This window comes from Spermophilus citellus, assembly GCF_964194105.1.
Source record: "Spermophilus citellus genome assembly, chromosome: 17".
Taxonomy (NCBI): Eukaryota; Metazoa; Chordata; class Mammalia; order Rodentia; family Sciuridae; genus Spermophilus; species Spermophilus citellus.
The window spans coordinates 28,902,846-28,918,423 of record NC_138199.1 but is presented as its reverse complement, the minus strand read 5'-3'; the positions used below and the strand labels follow the sequence as shown (position 1 = coordinate 28,918,423).

General features: G+C 39.3%; 1 protein-coding gene across 1 annotated transcript in view; it reads left to right on the top strand.

The window, feature by feature from the left end:
- VPS53 (VPS53 subunit of GARP complex) overlaps nucleotides 1–15,578 on the top strand; it is a 145,774-nt gene that overhangs the window by 68,832 nt on the left and 61,364 nt on the right. Inside the window, exons 12-13 of the mRNA XM_081272269.1 lie at nucleotides 3,287–3,388; nucleotides 11,600–11,694. Of these exons, the coding sequence (XP_081128395.1) occupies nucleotides 3,287–3,388; nucleotides 11,600–11,694 (197 nt within the window). The remainder of the gene's footprint in view (nucleotides 1–3,286; nucleotides 3,389–11,599; nucleotides 11,695–15,578) is intronic.

The window sequence follows — 15,578 nt, the reverse complement described above, 5'->3', positions numbered from 1 at the left end:
ATCTCCTCTGCTTCATACTTTAGTTACAACTTATATTTTTCTTTCAAAGGTCTTACTACATGATTGTGTGGGTATTTGATTAAAGCTTGTTTTTCCCAGCAGACTCTGAACTCCATGAGAACAGAGTAGGTCTATCTTCCTCATTGCTTTCCCCTAAGTACCCAGTACTTCATTTGTTGAGAGATGATATGAAGGAACAAAGCATTTTTCTTACACTGACTTGGTCCCCACTTGGAATGTGTGTGACCTAAATGGGCCAGGGGCACCTGGTGTCTGTGACTCCCTTATCACTCCATTCATCGTTATATTAATAGAGACAGGCTGTAGAAGTAGGAAAGAAGCTTTGGGGAACCTCTGGCCCAGGAAAGATAAGTAGTCTGTGCTTATACTATCTAAGACGTTGCTCTGCTTGTTCAGTGCTGCCTTTTTATGTTGTTCCTCTTTCTGCTTTTATCCATTCACTTGACTCTTTCCACCAAAAGAGCCCAGGAACACCCCAGCTTATTTCCCTGACTTCCAATTTCGTCATGATTTTCAGTAACACATTGTGTTTTTTAACTGAGACCCACGTGGCTGGGCACAGTGGCACACACCTATAATCCCAGCAACTTGAGAGGCTGAGGCAGGAAGATTATTATTTAGAATCCAACCTGAGCAAAGTAGACCCTGTCTCAAAATTTAAAAAATAAAGATGAAAATGACTAGGGATATGCCAGGCACTGTGGCACATGCCTGTAATCCCAGTGGCTCAGGAGGCTGAGACAGGAGGATTGCAAGTTCAAAGTCAGCCTCAAAAGAAAGATGCTAAGCAACTCAGTGAGATCCTGTCTTTAAATAAAATACAAAATAGGGCTCGGGATGTGGCTCAGTGGTCAAATGCCCCTGAGTTCAATCCCAGTATGCCCCCAGCCAAAAAAAAAAAAAAGATTGAGGATGTAGCTCAGCACTCCTGAGTTCAATTCTCAGGGGAAAAAAAAAACCTCGGCCCACCTGTATATAATTGTGAGATGTTATAAGCCCTAGTGAATTAGCAATAGATGAGGAACAGTCAAGAATTCAAACTCTGTTTCTATCACTGAATGGTTGATCAAAGCTTTAATTTTAGCTAACAGTATGTCTTTCCACATCTACAGAGCATCAAAAAATTCAGAATTATAGTGCCTCAGTTCAATAGTATGATCCCAAAATTAAGCCAGGAAATCAGGAATTTAATGCTATTAACTAATTTAATTTTTTTGATGGGTCTTACTATATTATCCAGTCATGTCTTCAATTTCTGAGCTTAAGTGATCCTCCTGCCTCAGCCTCATGAGTAGCAGGGACTATATAGGTGCATGTCATCATGCCTGGCTTAATTAATTTTTTATTATTGTTGAAGCTTAGACATGGTAGATTCCCTTTATCTCTATTTCTCTCTCCTTAAAATACCAGTTCTTGAAATGACAGCTAAAGCTTATAAATATTGCTTTCTAAAGTAAACTTTATTTATGCAGATCCCCCCCTCCCATATCTCAGGTAAAGAAGCCAAAGTTCAGAGGATACAAACATGAAATGCTTGCTTAGTTAGATCATACTGTGTCTCACCACGATACTGCAAAAATTATTGTCTTACTAGTGATTACCTTGAGCTAATGCAGTCATCACAAGGCTTTCTTCTTCTTTTTTTAATATTTATTTTTTAGTTATTGGTGGACACAGTATCTTTATTTTATTTTTATGTGGTGCTGAGGATCGAACCCAGTGCCTCATAACATGCTGGGTGAGCACTCTACTTCTGAGTCACAACCCTAGCCCAAGGCTTTCTTCTTATGTGAGGGCTATTGTTTCTCTACATAATAGCATCTCCAAGTGTTTTTGACAACTAAGTCATTTAAATGAGTGTAAGCAGAATTATCTTAAAGCCCAAAGCAAATACTGATGCAGTTCTTTTTGTGTGTGTTTAGACTTGTTTTTGTTTTTTGTTTGTAACAAAAATTATCACCTTCAGGTGATAATTATAAGCTTGACAGTAAGTCACCACATCATCCATCTGCTGTCCCTCTTGGCATAGGAATTAGTTCAGTTTGCTCCACTGGTATACGTTAAAGTGACACAAGTACATTCAGAAACTCCCTCTCCCCTTAGCTTCTTGTCTCAAGGATGCCATCCCTTGACCCACCACCTCATCCCTGGTGCCAATCAATCCCTTTTGTCCTGATTGTCCATTTGGCTTCTTTTCTGCTAAAACTCCCCAGCACCTAAGCATAAACAACATCTGTAGGTCAAAATTGTAAAAAAAAAAATCAAAAGAGCTGTCTTGATTCTATAGTTGCACTGGAATTAGCATCATCAGTGACCCTTGTATATGTCATGTGGTTCTTCTAGGGTTTCACACACTTTGTTACATTTGATCCTTCAAACAGTCCTGTGACTATGTCCTCATTCAGCAGAGGAAGCTCCTGTGGCTAGGTGATTTTGCCAACATAGCAAAATTGGAACAAAAACCCATGTCTCCTGCCCCCGGCTTTCCCATTAGCCCATGGTCCTGCTCAGTGTTGTATTTTGAAATAGTGATCCTGTTCAGGAGCTGGGAAATAGTTTTTCTGAAGGCGATTTCTCTCGTGGTTGTAATGCGACTTATTTGGGAAGGACTTCTTTCTGTAATGTAGAACAGACAAGATTAAATTTTTTTAATATTTATTTTTTAGGTGTAGATAGACACAACACAATGCCTTTATTTTTATGTGGTGCTGAGGATCGAACCCAGATCCCACCTGTGCTAGGCGAGTGCTCTACCGCTGAGCCACAATCCCAGCCCCAACTTCGTAGTTTGTTCTTGAATTCAAATCCATCTGGCATTTGGATTCAATTTTATTTTTTGAGCACCTTTTACATGCCAGACATCAAAGATAGGATGGGCGGGGTAGACAGATACAATCTCTCCATGTTGGCATCTAGTGCCAGAAGACAAACGAGCAATTGTAGTATTTTAATAAATAACCCGGGGAGAGGATGTACAGGATGGGATGGGAACATATGCCAGGGACATCTAACCTTGACAGAAAAAGTCTCCCAGAAGAGGAGACTTCTAAGTTGAGGACTGAAGGATCAATGAGAATTTTAGCTAGATTAGAATCAGAGTAAGGTGAACAGTAATGTTTCTAGAAGATGAAAAGACGTGAAGGCCTGGAAGTAAGACTGTGATCCATCCTAACGTAGCTATCAGGGAGACTTGGAAAAAGCAGAAGACTGGTGGGAAGTCTGTTGGACATGTTTAGAAGATAACTGTCTCGTGTCTTGTTAATAGAAAAAGCTCGAGTCTCCACCACCATCTACCAACCCCTTCCTGGAAGATGAGTCAGCACCAGAGATGGAGGAGCTGGCAATCGAGAGGGGAGAGTTAGATCAAGTAAGTCTGCTTTGCGTTACCATGTGTAACCTACCCAGTCTTCCTGTCTGAGAACAGATTGGCTAGCTTCATGTATGATCCTTTGGCTGTTACCCACATTCAGAGATGATAGTAGTGGTGGTCTTTATAGAGGGCCTTTATCTGGAATTGTATTCAGAAAACAGAAAAAGCAGCCCTTCCCACCCTTGCTCTTTGCTCCCAAAGAACCTCACCTCCAGCATTCAGCAAGGCTCACAAGCTTAATCAGACCATGCGGCAGGGCACAATTGTACTCTGCCCCATTCATCATCTCCTAAACTTGTCAGCGTCCCTTTCCGATGCACTCTAATGTGGTACTGTGATGATGTGAGAGGCTGAAAGATCCTGGGGGTAGTTAGCAGCACCCTGGGCTGGGAGAGGCCTCCATGCAGCGTAAGCTGATCACTTTAGGTCTGGAAGCCATTGGGGAGGCCTGGAAATATCAAGGTGACCACTGGCATCTTTGGAGTGTTACTTTTCTAAGCACACTAGAACTTTAATTTCCTTCTGATTTTTCTGTCCAGCTCTAAATTTCCTCTCCCTTCATCCTACAGAATGGTGTTTTTGTTTCCCTGCCATTTTATGACAAGAGAAGTTAGAGCAATAAATCAGAACATTTCCTTTCTGGATAAGTGATCCTTCTTTTTAATTTTCTACACTTGGCTGCTAGAGGATTACTTTATGATATTGTTTTACTCCAGGCACCACCAAAAGGGAGGCTGACCAGCTTTGGAAACCCATAGCCACATGCTTTGCTCTTGGCCCTGTGTTGCTAGCATGGAGAGGGTAGGTGTGCAGTCCTGGCAGGAGCCAAGAAAGTGGAATACATGGAGCAGTAAAATGTATCTGGTCCACTGATTAAATAATTGTGATTACATGGACACCTCACATTTTTGTGGTGCTTTGTAATTAAAAAATATTTTACAGGCCGTATTTCATTTTGCCTTCACAGTGCCTAGCTCTTTTTTTATAGGTGATGAAACTGTAGCACAAAGAGCCTAGTGACTTGTCCAAGGTCACATAGTTTAGAAAAAAAAGAGCTAAGACTGGAAGTCATGTCTAGAAGTCAGAAACTAGAATTTTTTTCCAAAAGGTTGTTTTTCTTTTTGTTTTGCTTTGTTTTTAAATACCTTCATATCTCATTAAAAAGAAGAACATAGAAAGCTCATAGATACAAGTGAATGAACAACACTGAAGAAATATCTTGAGGCTGTATCCCAAAGATAAGTGGGAATAGGCGTGATTGATTTAAAAGCATCATATGATTGGCTAGCGTGGGAGGGAAAAAAATTCTTCTATCTAAAGAAATGCAGTTCCCACATTGTGAGAGCCAGGACTCAGGGTGGAGGGGTCTCCTTCTTCCTCATTTGGCCACCTGTATCCTAAGAACATGCCTTGTGCACTCGTGCCATTTGCAGGGCCCTCGTGTCTCCCCAGTACTAGTTGCAGCCATTATCATATGTTCAGAATTGTGCAGGCGAGCACTCAGATGCTTTTCATGCTGCCGTGAGAAGATTTCCCTTTAGCTGGTCATCTCTAGATATTATTATGCTGGATTATGATAGATTTTTCCATTATCTAGGAAATCAGTTTTGCCTGGTAAAATAAGATTTTTCTGTCTCTTGGAACTTTTTTGCATATTATAAAAGCTTGAAGTTTTTGTAAGACTAAGACCTGCCCATCCTAAGGTACAGAACTCTGACATCTGACAAATACATGGTATAAGGCAGAGCCGTGTGGTAGAGGAGGTGCTGGACCCTGGTCTGCCATTAACTGACCATGACCTTAGATAGTTTACTTACTGTCTCTAGACTTTCCTGCTTTCTTTATCTTTAGAGATGGCTAATAGTTTTCAAACTCTATTCCTTGATATCCTGTCACATGTAATGGTGGGGAATTGGGAGAGAGTAGAGACCTGGGTCTGTAGCCAGAGGAATTCTAGTCTTAGTCACATTGTACTGTGGAATTCTAGGTAAAATTTCTTTTGATCCTGGGGTTTTATATCTGTTTAAAAAAGAAAAAAGAAAAGAAAAGAAAAACTAAACTAAATGGGAAACTCCTGGTCTTGATGGTCCATCAGTAATTCATGGACTGTTCCTCATTAGTAATAAAACGTTGACACTAGTGACTAATGCCTCCTCACATGTCATCCCCAGCCTCCCATGCCTCACCAGCACTTGTCTTTGTCTCTGGCAGGTTAGGTGGAGCCCCAGGACCTCCCTCTTCTCAAAAGCCTGTGGGCTTCTAGAGTTGGGTGCACAGAAAGAGCAGGACACCTGTGGGATGTTGGGGAGGGATTCCACAGGATGTCAGCCGAGAACCAGCCAGAGGTGGTTGTGTGGAAAACCCCTCCTGGTTGCCCTGAGTGACCCAAGTTATTCCCTTGCTGCAATTGGTAGGTAGCTGGCCCTCAAGGTAAGGGTCACTCCCTGCTCAGTACTGCAGCTAAGCCTGGCTGTTGGGAAGAGAGGGTGAACTTGCAAAGCAGTATTCACTTTAAAGGAGGCATGAACAATTTGTTGCCAAGATATTCCCAGTGATAAAAAAATGACATATGAAAGGGAACCAAGGGTACTGAAAAAGAAGAAATCAGGCATCTCTGGTTTAAAAATGTACCCTTTTGGTGATCCGAGCAGTTAGATTTAATCTGTTTACATTGGATAGTAATGAAAGGAAATGGGACCAGCTGCAGACCTCCTTACTGTGACAACAGTAACCTTTTATTATTCCATCAAACTCCAGGAGGAAATAGCTTAAACATCTGCAGCTTTTGGACAGAATTCACACACTCAGAAATCCAGCCTGAATGCTACTGCTAAATGACTTAGTGTGTTCTTTAAGCCAAGGATCAACCCTTTGGGGAGCTGCATAGTGCAAAGGAAGACACCAGTTTGAGCTGAAATTCCAGCACCTACCATATAAATAGGAGCACATTCATGAAACAGCTATAGGCAGGAGGTGGGGGGGAAGTAAGAAAAAGAAATTTGAGCAGTTTGTGCCCCCTTTCTTCAGCTCACACTAAAAATGCTGGAAGAGGGCCTCCATGTTGTGGTGACAGGACTGAATGACCTCTCCACACTGCAGATGAGCACTGTTAGTGGGCAGAGGCAGGGCAGAGCAGTCACCTATAGGTGGGGTTGGGACATCAGCCCTGTCTGGTTTGTGACTTTTGGAGTGTTCTGGGACCTTATCAAGCGTGACCTGTGAAGACTCATCAAGATGAGTTGGTTGGAATACCAGAAAGTCATTCTATTATATCACTTGGGGTCTATATTTAATACCAAATGAATCCTTAGACCTATTCAGGCATAAGTTTTTTTCATGTATTGCTTTAATGCATACATTGAAAAAAGAGGAAACTACAAGCAGAATAAATAGATTAAGATATTACTAAAATTTCTTCACATGCAGGGTCCAGCTCTTTGGAACTATTTGTTTAAAAAGCTTTATGTTGCTGGTTATGGTGTTGCACACCTATTTCTAAAGGCTCAGGAGGCTAAGGCAGGAGGATCCCTTCAACCTAGGAATTCCAGGCCAGCTTGGGCAACGTAGCAAGACTCGCATCTCAAAAACAAGCAACCAAAACAGCTTTATATTTTCAAATAACTATAGATTCAGAAGTTGCAAACAGTACAGAGCAATGCTGTGTGCTCGTCTCTCAGACTTCTCCAGTAGTGACAGCAAGCAGAACTAGAGTGATCATCAGAAGTAGATAATGGGTCCAAACCTCTTTCTCAGGCCTGGATGCCTGTGTTTTTCCACACACTGTTGTTCTCTGAGTTTTGGAATGTGTTGGCAATGGGGTGTTTCTTAAGAATGCCCCACTGCTGCCCCGAACAATGGTACACACTTGTAATCCCAGAGCTTTGGAAGGCTGAGGCAGGAGAAGCAGAAGTTTAAGGCCAGCCTAGGCAATTTAGGGAAACCCTGTCTCAAAATAAAAAGGGCTGGGGGTATAGCTCAGTGGTAGAGCACTCTTGGGTTTAAGTCCCTGTACTGGGGTTGGGGGAAATGTCCTGCTGTTGTATCTGCAGGTTTTTTTTGCCAGATCAGTGGCACCCATTCTCCAAAGTTTTTTTGTTGTTATTCCTTACTTTTAAAAAGCAATTTCAAACTTAGAAAACAGGTGAAAGGGGCTGGGGTTGTGGCTTGGTGGTAGAGCACTCATCTAGCACGTGTGAGGCCCTGGGTTCAATCCTCAACACCATATAAAAAAATAAATAAATAAAATAAAAGTATTGTGTCCCACTACACCTAAATAAATAAATAAATAGTTTTTAAAAAAAACAGGTGAGAGAATTTTATAAGGAACTCTCAAATATCTTTCATCTAGATTCAGCAATTGTTAATATTTTGCTACATTTACTTTATTTTTTCCTCCCTATTCTTTCTCCTTTACTCATTATTGCAAAACAGTTTGGAAGTGTTACAGACATATGCCCTTTACTCCTAAATATTTCAACATATATTTCCCAAGAACATTCACTTAAAATACCACACAGAAAATTGAACACCAGTAGTATATTTTTCTTCAAAGACTTTATTTAAATTTCATAAGGTAGCCATTTCAGAATGATGCATTAAAACCCTATCAGCAGTGTTTAATTGGGAAATTGCACATAAATTTGTATGTCAAAAAACCAGATACAATATATACATGTAAAAATGAGAATATTCTTTATTATGTAAGCTCATTTATAATTACCAGAACATATCCTGCAGAAGTGTGAATATTTTCTTCCAAGAAAAGGCAAAAAAAATTAATCAAAGGAATAATTATACTTATGATGATTATGTTTTATTAGTAAAAATATAACTGGGTATAGTGACCATATTTTTCAAGTCTAAAGTCAAGATGTAGTCTTACAAAGTCAGACAAATTAAATCACATTTTAAAATTTATTTAGTGAATTACCTTTTTTAAAAAATATTTTATTTTCAGTTGCAATTGGACACAATACATTTATTTTTATGTGGTGCTGAGGATTGAACCCAGCGCCTCGCACATGATAGGCAGGCGCTCTACCGCTGAGCCACAACCCCAGCCCCTAGTGAATTACCTTATCAAAAAGAGAGGAAGAGGGGCTGGGAATGTGGCTCAGTGGTAGAGCTCATGCCTAGCATGTACGAGGCCCTGGGTTCTATCCTCAGAACCATATAATATAAATAAAATAAAGATATTGTGTCCAACTACAACTAAAAAATAAATACTACAAAAAAAAAAAAAAAGAAAGGGAGGGAGGGAAGGAGATACTGACTTACAAAAGGTAGAACAAATGGGTGACAGCCTCCCTCACTACCTGCATTCTTCATTGTGGGTCTTGCATTTTAAACTAACGGAAGCACAAAAAGTTTCCAGGGCATCTCTGGGTATAGCAAATTCAAACTGGATAAACTAGTCTTGTGCATTCCCTGAGGCCCTCTTGCAATCTCCACCTAAGGCCTGACTTTGGCAGTGGCTTCCAGATGATGAGAGCAAACAAGCCAGAGTGTAGTCAAGAAGGACCAGAGTTTCTAGAAATCATGCCAAAAAATTAAAGATAGGGAACTCTTGGAAGGTGAAAAAGGAAGAGAGCTGAGCACGAGATTGAATGGGTCTAAAGTTGACATTTAATTTGTGGTAATTATCATCAGTTTTTACAGATGTTTTTAACCATTGCATTGCTTTATAAACAACAACAGGAGAAATGGCCAGAAAAGGTAACTATTATTTCTGTCTGTCTTGGGGACTTCTAGTGGCTGTTCCAGTACTTATGAAAAGATAGGGACAGTTTAAAAGGGTAGATCTTAAGTATACTTAATAATAGGAGTGGGAAAAAGCTTTAGGAGGTAATGGGTATGGCTCTGATGGTGGTGCCAGTTTCATGAGTGTATACTTAACTAATGTTAAGATGTATACATTGGGGCTAGGGTTGTGGCTCAGTGGTAGAGCGCTTGCCTAGCATGTGTGAGGCACTGGGTTCAATCCTCAGCGCCACATAAAAATAAATGAGTAAAATAAAGGTATTGTGTTCATTTCCAACTAAAAAAAATTTTTTTTTAAAAAAAGATATATACATTAAGTATTTTAAGACAAATGTATACATATTCCCAAACTCATGAGGATGTATATATTAAATTTGTACAGATTTTTATGTTATTCATATCTCACTAAAGTGGCTTAACAAAAACAATATGTGTAATTCATTCAACAAATAGGTTATGGCTGCCAACTTATAAACCAAATTTTACTCTAGTATCAACCACAGTAAGATGTCTTTGGCTCAGAGTCCTTTTGTTGGCATTTGACAATGGACAGAATTGACTTTTTTTAGGAATAGAAAGTAATATGTGAAAAGATCCTTACTTTTTTTTTTTTTTTTTTTTTAGATGTTTGGAAAGGATTTTTTTTTTTTTTTTTTTTTTTTGGTAGGGGGATGGTGCTAGGGATTGAACTCAGGGACTGGTGCACGTGAGGCAAGCACTCTACCAACTGAGCTACATTCTCAGTCCTGGAAAGGAATTTTATAGCAAATACAGTTTTTATAATGCTTGCCTGCCAGATGTTTTATTTATCAGTGATTTTCAAGTATTAGTATAAGGACCAGTTACTGGTCTATTTTTCAGTGCTCTATGATAAAAAATATAGGCAAGATAGTCTGCCTCCCACCCCCACCCCCTATTCCTACCCCCCAAGCCAGGTTACCAAACCATCCTTTATTGGAAAGAACTGCCTTATTTTTTATTTTTAAATATCTTTTATTTATTTATTTTTATGTGGTGCTGAGGATCGAACCCAGGGCCTCGCCTGCGCTAGGCAAGCGCTCTACCACTGAGCCACAACCCCAGCCCAGAAAGGACTGCCTTTATGTTGCTATTTTAGTCTTATAAAATTTGGGCGCCCCACTCCTTGATCTATACCCAAAGGTCTTAAAATCAGCATACTATAGTAACATAGCCACATCAATGTTTATAGCAGCTCAGTTCACCATAGTAAACTGTGTATCGACTTAGATGCCTTTCAATAGATGAATGGATAAAGAAACTGTGGTATACGTACATAATGGAACATTACTCAGCATTAAAATAGAATTTGCAGGTAAATGGATGGAATTGGAGAATATCATGCTAAGCTAAGTAAGCCAATCCCCAAAAATCAAAGGCTGAATATTCTCTCTGATAAGTGGATGCTGATCCATAATGGGGATGGGGGAGGCATGGGAAAAATGGAGGAACTTTGATTGAGCAAAGGGGAGGGAGGGGAGGGAAGGTGCACGGGGGCAGGAAAGATGGTAGAATGAGATGGACATCATTACTCTAGGTACATGTATGACTGCACATATGATGTGACACTACATCATGTACAACCAGAGAAATGTAAAGTTGTGCTGCAATTGTGTACAATGAATGAAAATGCATTTTGCTGTTATATACCTAATTAGAATAAATAAATAAATTAATCTTTTAAAATTTGGGCATATAAAGTGTTTTCTTTTATGAATTTGTGATAAGGATAGGAAGTAGCAAAACAAAAAGTTAACAACCCTCTGTACTAACCCTCTCTACCCTTCTATTTCTTATGTTTACTTGTCATTAAAACCCCCAAGTTTAAGAGCTATTGTAGGAAAACATTTATGTGAGAGATAAGAGTCCTAGTTTAGGATATAAAAAGCTTTGTTATGTGTTTTTGGGCAGACTATCAGGACCTCAGAGCCCCCATTTCTTGAGGTGTAGAAGAGTAGTAATGAGACCTACTTGATGGATTATTGTGAGGAATAGAGGAGACATTATTTGTTATTGAAGTACTTGGCCCATAACAATCAGTAAATGGAGGCTCTTAGAATTAGATCATTTGAAAGCACTTCAACACCGTACAAATACAAGGTGGTGCTATGATTAGCCAGGATTTAAAATTTAAAATATCAATCAGATGATGAATAACTGCCAAAATGAAAATGCATGTGTTATCTAAGTAGCAGTAAATCTTTCATCATACACAGCAAGTAAATAATGCTAACAAAGCTGGTGTCTCATTCACAGACTGGGATGAGTCATAATGTAAGACATATTCCTACTTCATTACATTGAGTATTTGTTTACCTATAATCTAAAAATATACTTTGAAGTGATGTTTTCTTTGAAATTGCTTGAAAATTTGCAAAGATTACTCAAATTTTGGATTTCTCTTTACTTTTTCTCTTTTTTTTCTTCCAGCCAAAGAAGCCTAAAGTCCCAGACAACCCATTTCATGGCATTGTTTCCAAGTGTTTTGAGCCTCATCTGTATGTGTATATTGAGTCCCAGGATAAGTAAGTGACAGGCACTTTGCTGATTTCAGTCAGCATTTCTACACCTTCTGGTCATGTTGAGTCTTACAAGGGCACAACTCCTTTCAGAAGCAGAAGGAGAGACTTGATATACCTGTGACCCCCCCCTGGAGCTCATTAAGGACCTTAGCATGAAAGAGGCCCTGGATTCTATCTCCAATACCACAAAAAAAGAAAAAAAGATATTTTTATATGTTTTGAATATTATCAGTTATTTTGTCTATAATGTCAGAAGTCTGAGGATTTTTTTTAATTAAACCCCACTTATTTATTTATTTATTTGATTTTTTTTTTTTAAGTTGTAGATGGACACAGTATCTTCATTTAGTATTTTTAAAATATGCCTCATCTGTGCTAGGCAAGTGCTCTACCACTGATCCACAACCCAACCCTTATTTTTATTTTTTATTTTAAGATAGGATCTCACTAAGTTGTTGAGGGCCTTGCTGAGTTGCTGAGGCTAGACTTGAACTTGTGATCCTCCTGTCCTAGCCTCCTGCGTCACTGTAGTCACTGGGATTATAGGTATGTGTCACTACACCTGGCCAAAAGTCTGAGTTTTGCTATAATACAGCCCTGTATAAATCTCAGAAGCCCCTTGTGGGTACTTAGCTCTCATTGAGTTCTGACATTTGTCAGCTCACAAAGCTTTACAATGTCAGGCTTTGGACATTGTAAGAAAGCTTTATCTTTAAAGTATATGTTTTCAAGTATAATTTTACTTTTCATCTTGAAGTAATTTTGACTATCAAAAAAATTACAAAAATAGAACAAAAAATTCTCATATACCCTTCCCCAGATAATATTAACATTGTATATAATCACAATTATCAAAATCAGAAAAGTAATATTGTCTTGCAAATGTTCTTCTTCTGGTCCAGGACCTCTAATAATTTTGTGTTTAGCCACCAGGTCTCCTCAGTCTCCCTTAATCTTGAATAGTTTTTTGTTTTTTCTTTATCTTTCATGGCCTAGACTCTTTTAAAGGGTATTGACCAGCTTTTGCTTGATGTTTCTTCTTATACTTTTTTTTGAGTCAGGTGTCTCATTATGTTGCTCAGTCTGGTCCTGAACTCCTGGGCTCAAGCAGTATTCCTGCCTCAGCCTCCCAAATAGCTGGGACTATAGGCCAGTAGCAGAACTATGTCCATTAGAGGTTTCTTCTTCAACCCTTGCCTATTTGGCAAGATGACTTTAAAAGTGAGAATGTATTCTTTACAGTGCATTGTATCAGGAGGCACACCATGTAGATTTATCCCAGTACTGCTGATGTTAACTTTGATCACTTTTGTAAAGTGGTGCCTGCAAGCTTTCTCCACTGTGAAGGTACTATTTTTTACTTGTAACTATTAAGTTTCTTTCAGAGAATACTTTGAAACTATGTAAATATCCTGCTTCTCATCAAGCGCTAGTTCACTGATTTCAGAATCCCTCTGTTATTTTTGCCTGAAGCAATTATTATCCTCAGGTTTGCTTCATATCGATTGTTTCCATCATTTCTTCTAGACTTACCAGTTGGAGTTCTGTTGTAAGGAACTTTCCTCCCCATTTGTTTATTTATGTTAATATGGACTCATGGATTCTTATTGTAGTTTATGGATTATCCATTTACTGTAGGTGCTTTTCACAAACTCCTGGGCTCCAAAATTTTTTACATATTAGCCCACCATGATCCAGTTTCTTCACAGCCAGAAGGTGATCATGTTCCAGTGTCTTGTTGTTCATGTTGGGGATATTAGGAAAGGAGGAAGACCTCTTCCTCATATTTTGGAAAAGTAGGGTTTCTGGAAGAGGGCAGGTCGCCCAAAGACAAGCTGGCCTGGACTCTGAGGTCTCGAATGAGTATAGAGAGGAGTACAGAGAGGTCCCATGGAGGAGAACAGCAGTGCCTGTGAGAAAGCTCTTGAGGGCAGTTCTATATGAAAACTTTGCCCAATATCCCCTCACTTTTTTTTTTAATACTTCTCTCATAAGTTAATAAGTACTTGTTTCTAAATGTTTCAGGTATAAACTATAAGATTTAAGAGAATGTTTGAAGTGGGGACAATATTATTATTCACTTATTTGATTTTATAGGTTAATAAAGTACTTCATATTAAAATGCCAGAAAATAAACTTTATATAAGGGCTTCTATATTAATAAAAACAAGGTCCCATCCCAAGGGGAAAAAAACTTGCCTTGCCATTGATTGCCTCGTGAAGGCTCTCTTTCCTCTTCTGTTTGTACTGGGAGTATCTCCAGCAGGCACAGAGAGGGGCAGTGGTTGCTAAGGATGTTTTTGTTCTTTGAGAGTACCTTGTCTTCTGTCTTCAGAAAGATTCCTCCCAGGATTGGGAAACTCAGTGGTCATGCACTTGCCTCGCATACACAAGGCCCTGAGTTTGATCTCTAGCACTGAAAAAAAAAAAAGTTTTCTCCCAGGTCAGGCTTGATGGTGGGTGCCTGAGATCTCTTTTACTAGAAGGTGATGCAGGAGGATCATTTGAGCCCAGGAGTTTGAGGTCAGCCTGGGCAACATAGCAAGACCCTGTCTCCAAAAACAAAGGAAAGAAAGAAAATAAGTAAGACACCACTTAGGAACAGAAAAAAGATTAATTATTTATTTTCCTGTTAAGGAACTAGGGATTCAAGCAACCTACTTTGATAACCATATTCAATTAGAGCACCATCTTGTCTTATCAACCCAAATTCTTATAAATCTTATTTCAAGAAGGTTGTAACATGCATGTCTGAGATATCCACATCCTTTCCAAAAGACCTACCTCATTTGAAGATTCATTTTTCTGAATCATAATTCTGGTATCCATTCTCACATGACCTTGATTCATACAAAGTGTACTCATAATTCATGATACTTTGGGCAAAGACCAGGCCTGCCTTCCTCCAGGCCTCTCCATTTCTCCATGAAAGATGCAGTGCTTGGCTTGCGTTCAGCCTCACTAGGATGTTTCTAGACCCTAGGGAAGCAGTAGCAGCCCCTCAGGAAGAAGGACTGAGTAGGTTATGTTATGGTAACTCCAGATTAAACGGCAGAAGTTTAAGTAGAAGATAGAGTTTAAGAACTCCATTTCCTCTTCTGTCAGAGGAGTCAGATAAATTGATGCCAAAAACAGTGGTTATTAACCTTTTGTGAATTATAGATCCTTTTGAGAATCCACTGAAAACTATAGATTTTGTTGTTTAAGAAAAAAAGAGTCCAATTATACCCACATACTAATTTTGAGTATAATTTCATGGGGCTTTTAGGAAGCCCTTCTGCCACCTCAGTCAAAGAATCCTGAGGCTAGGAAAGGAACTCAGGTGGGACTAATTTTGTGCAGTTACTACTCTACTATAAAAATCAAAGGAGAAAAGTCTTAGATTGTTTTTTTTTTTTTAAAGAGAGAGTGAGAGAGGAGAGAGAGAGAGAGAGAATTTTTTTTTTTTAATATTTATTTTTTAGTTCTCGGCGGACACAACATCTTTGTTTGTACGTGGTGCTGAGGATCGAACCCGGGCCGCACGCATGCCAGGCGAGCGCGCTACCGCTTGAGCCACATCCCCAGCCCAAAGTCTTAGATTGTTTACCAGCTCCCAGAGGACACAAAGCACAGTATAGTGGAAGAGTGAGGACCTGAGTGCCAGATGGACCTGGATTTGAATCGGAGCTCTGAACTTACTAGTCTGGGACGTGAGCATGCTACTTAGCCTTTCCACCAATATTTTGTTCTCTATACAGTGAAGTTCATAATGCTTATGTCATTGTTTTGTGGTGAGAGTGAAATAAGATGACAATAGTGGTCCTTGCACACAGTAAATGGTGCTTAGGAACTATTCCTGCCTTGCCCTCCCCTGATCCCTGATTGGTTTTTTTCTCTCTGTTTTT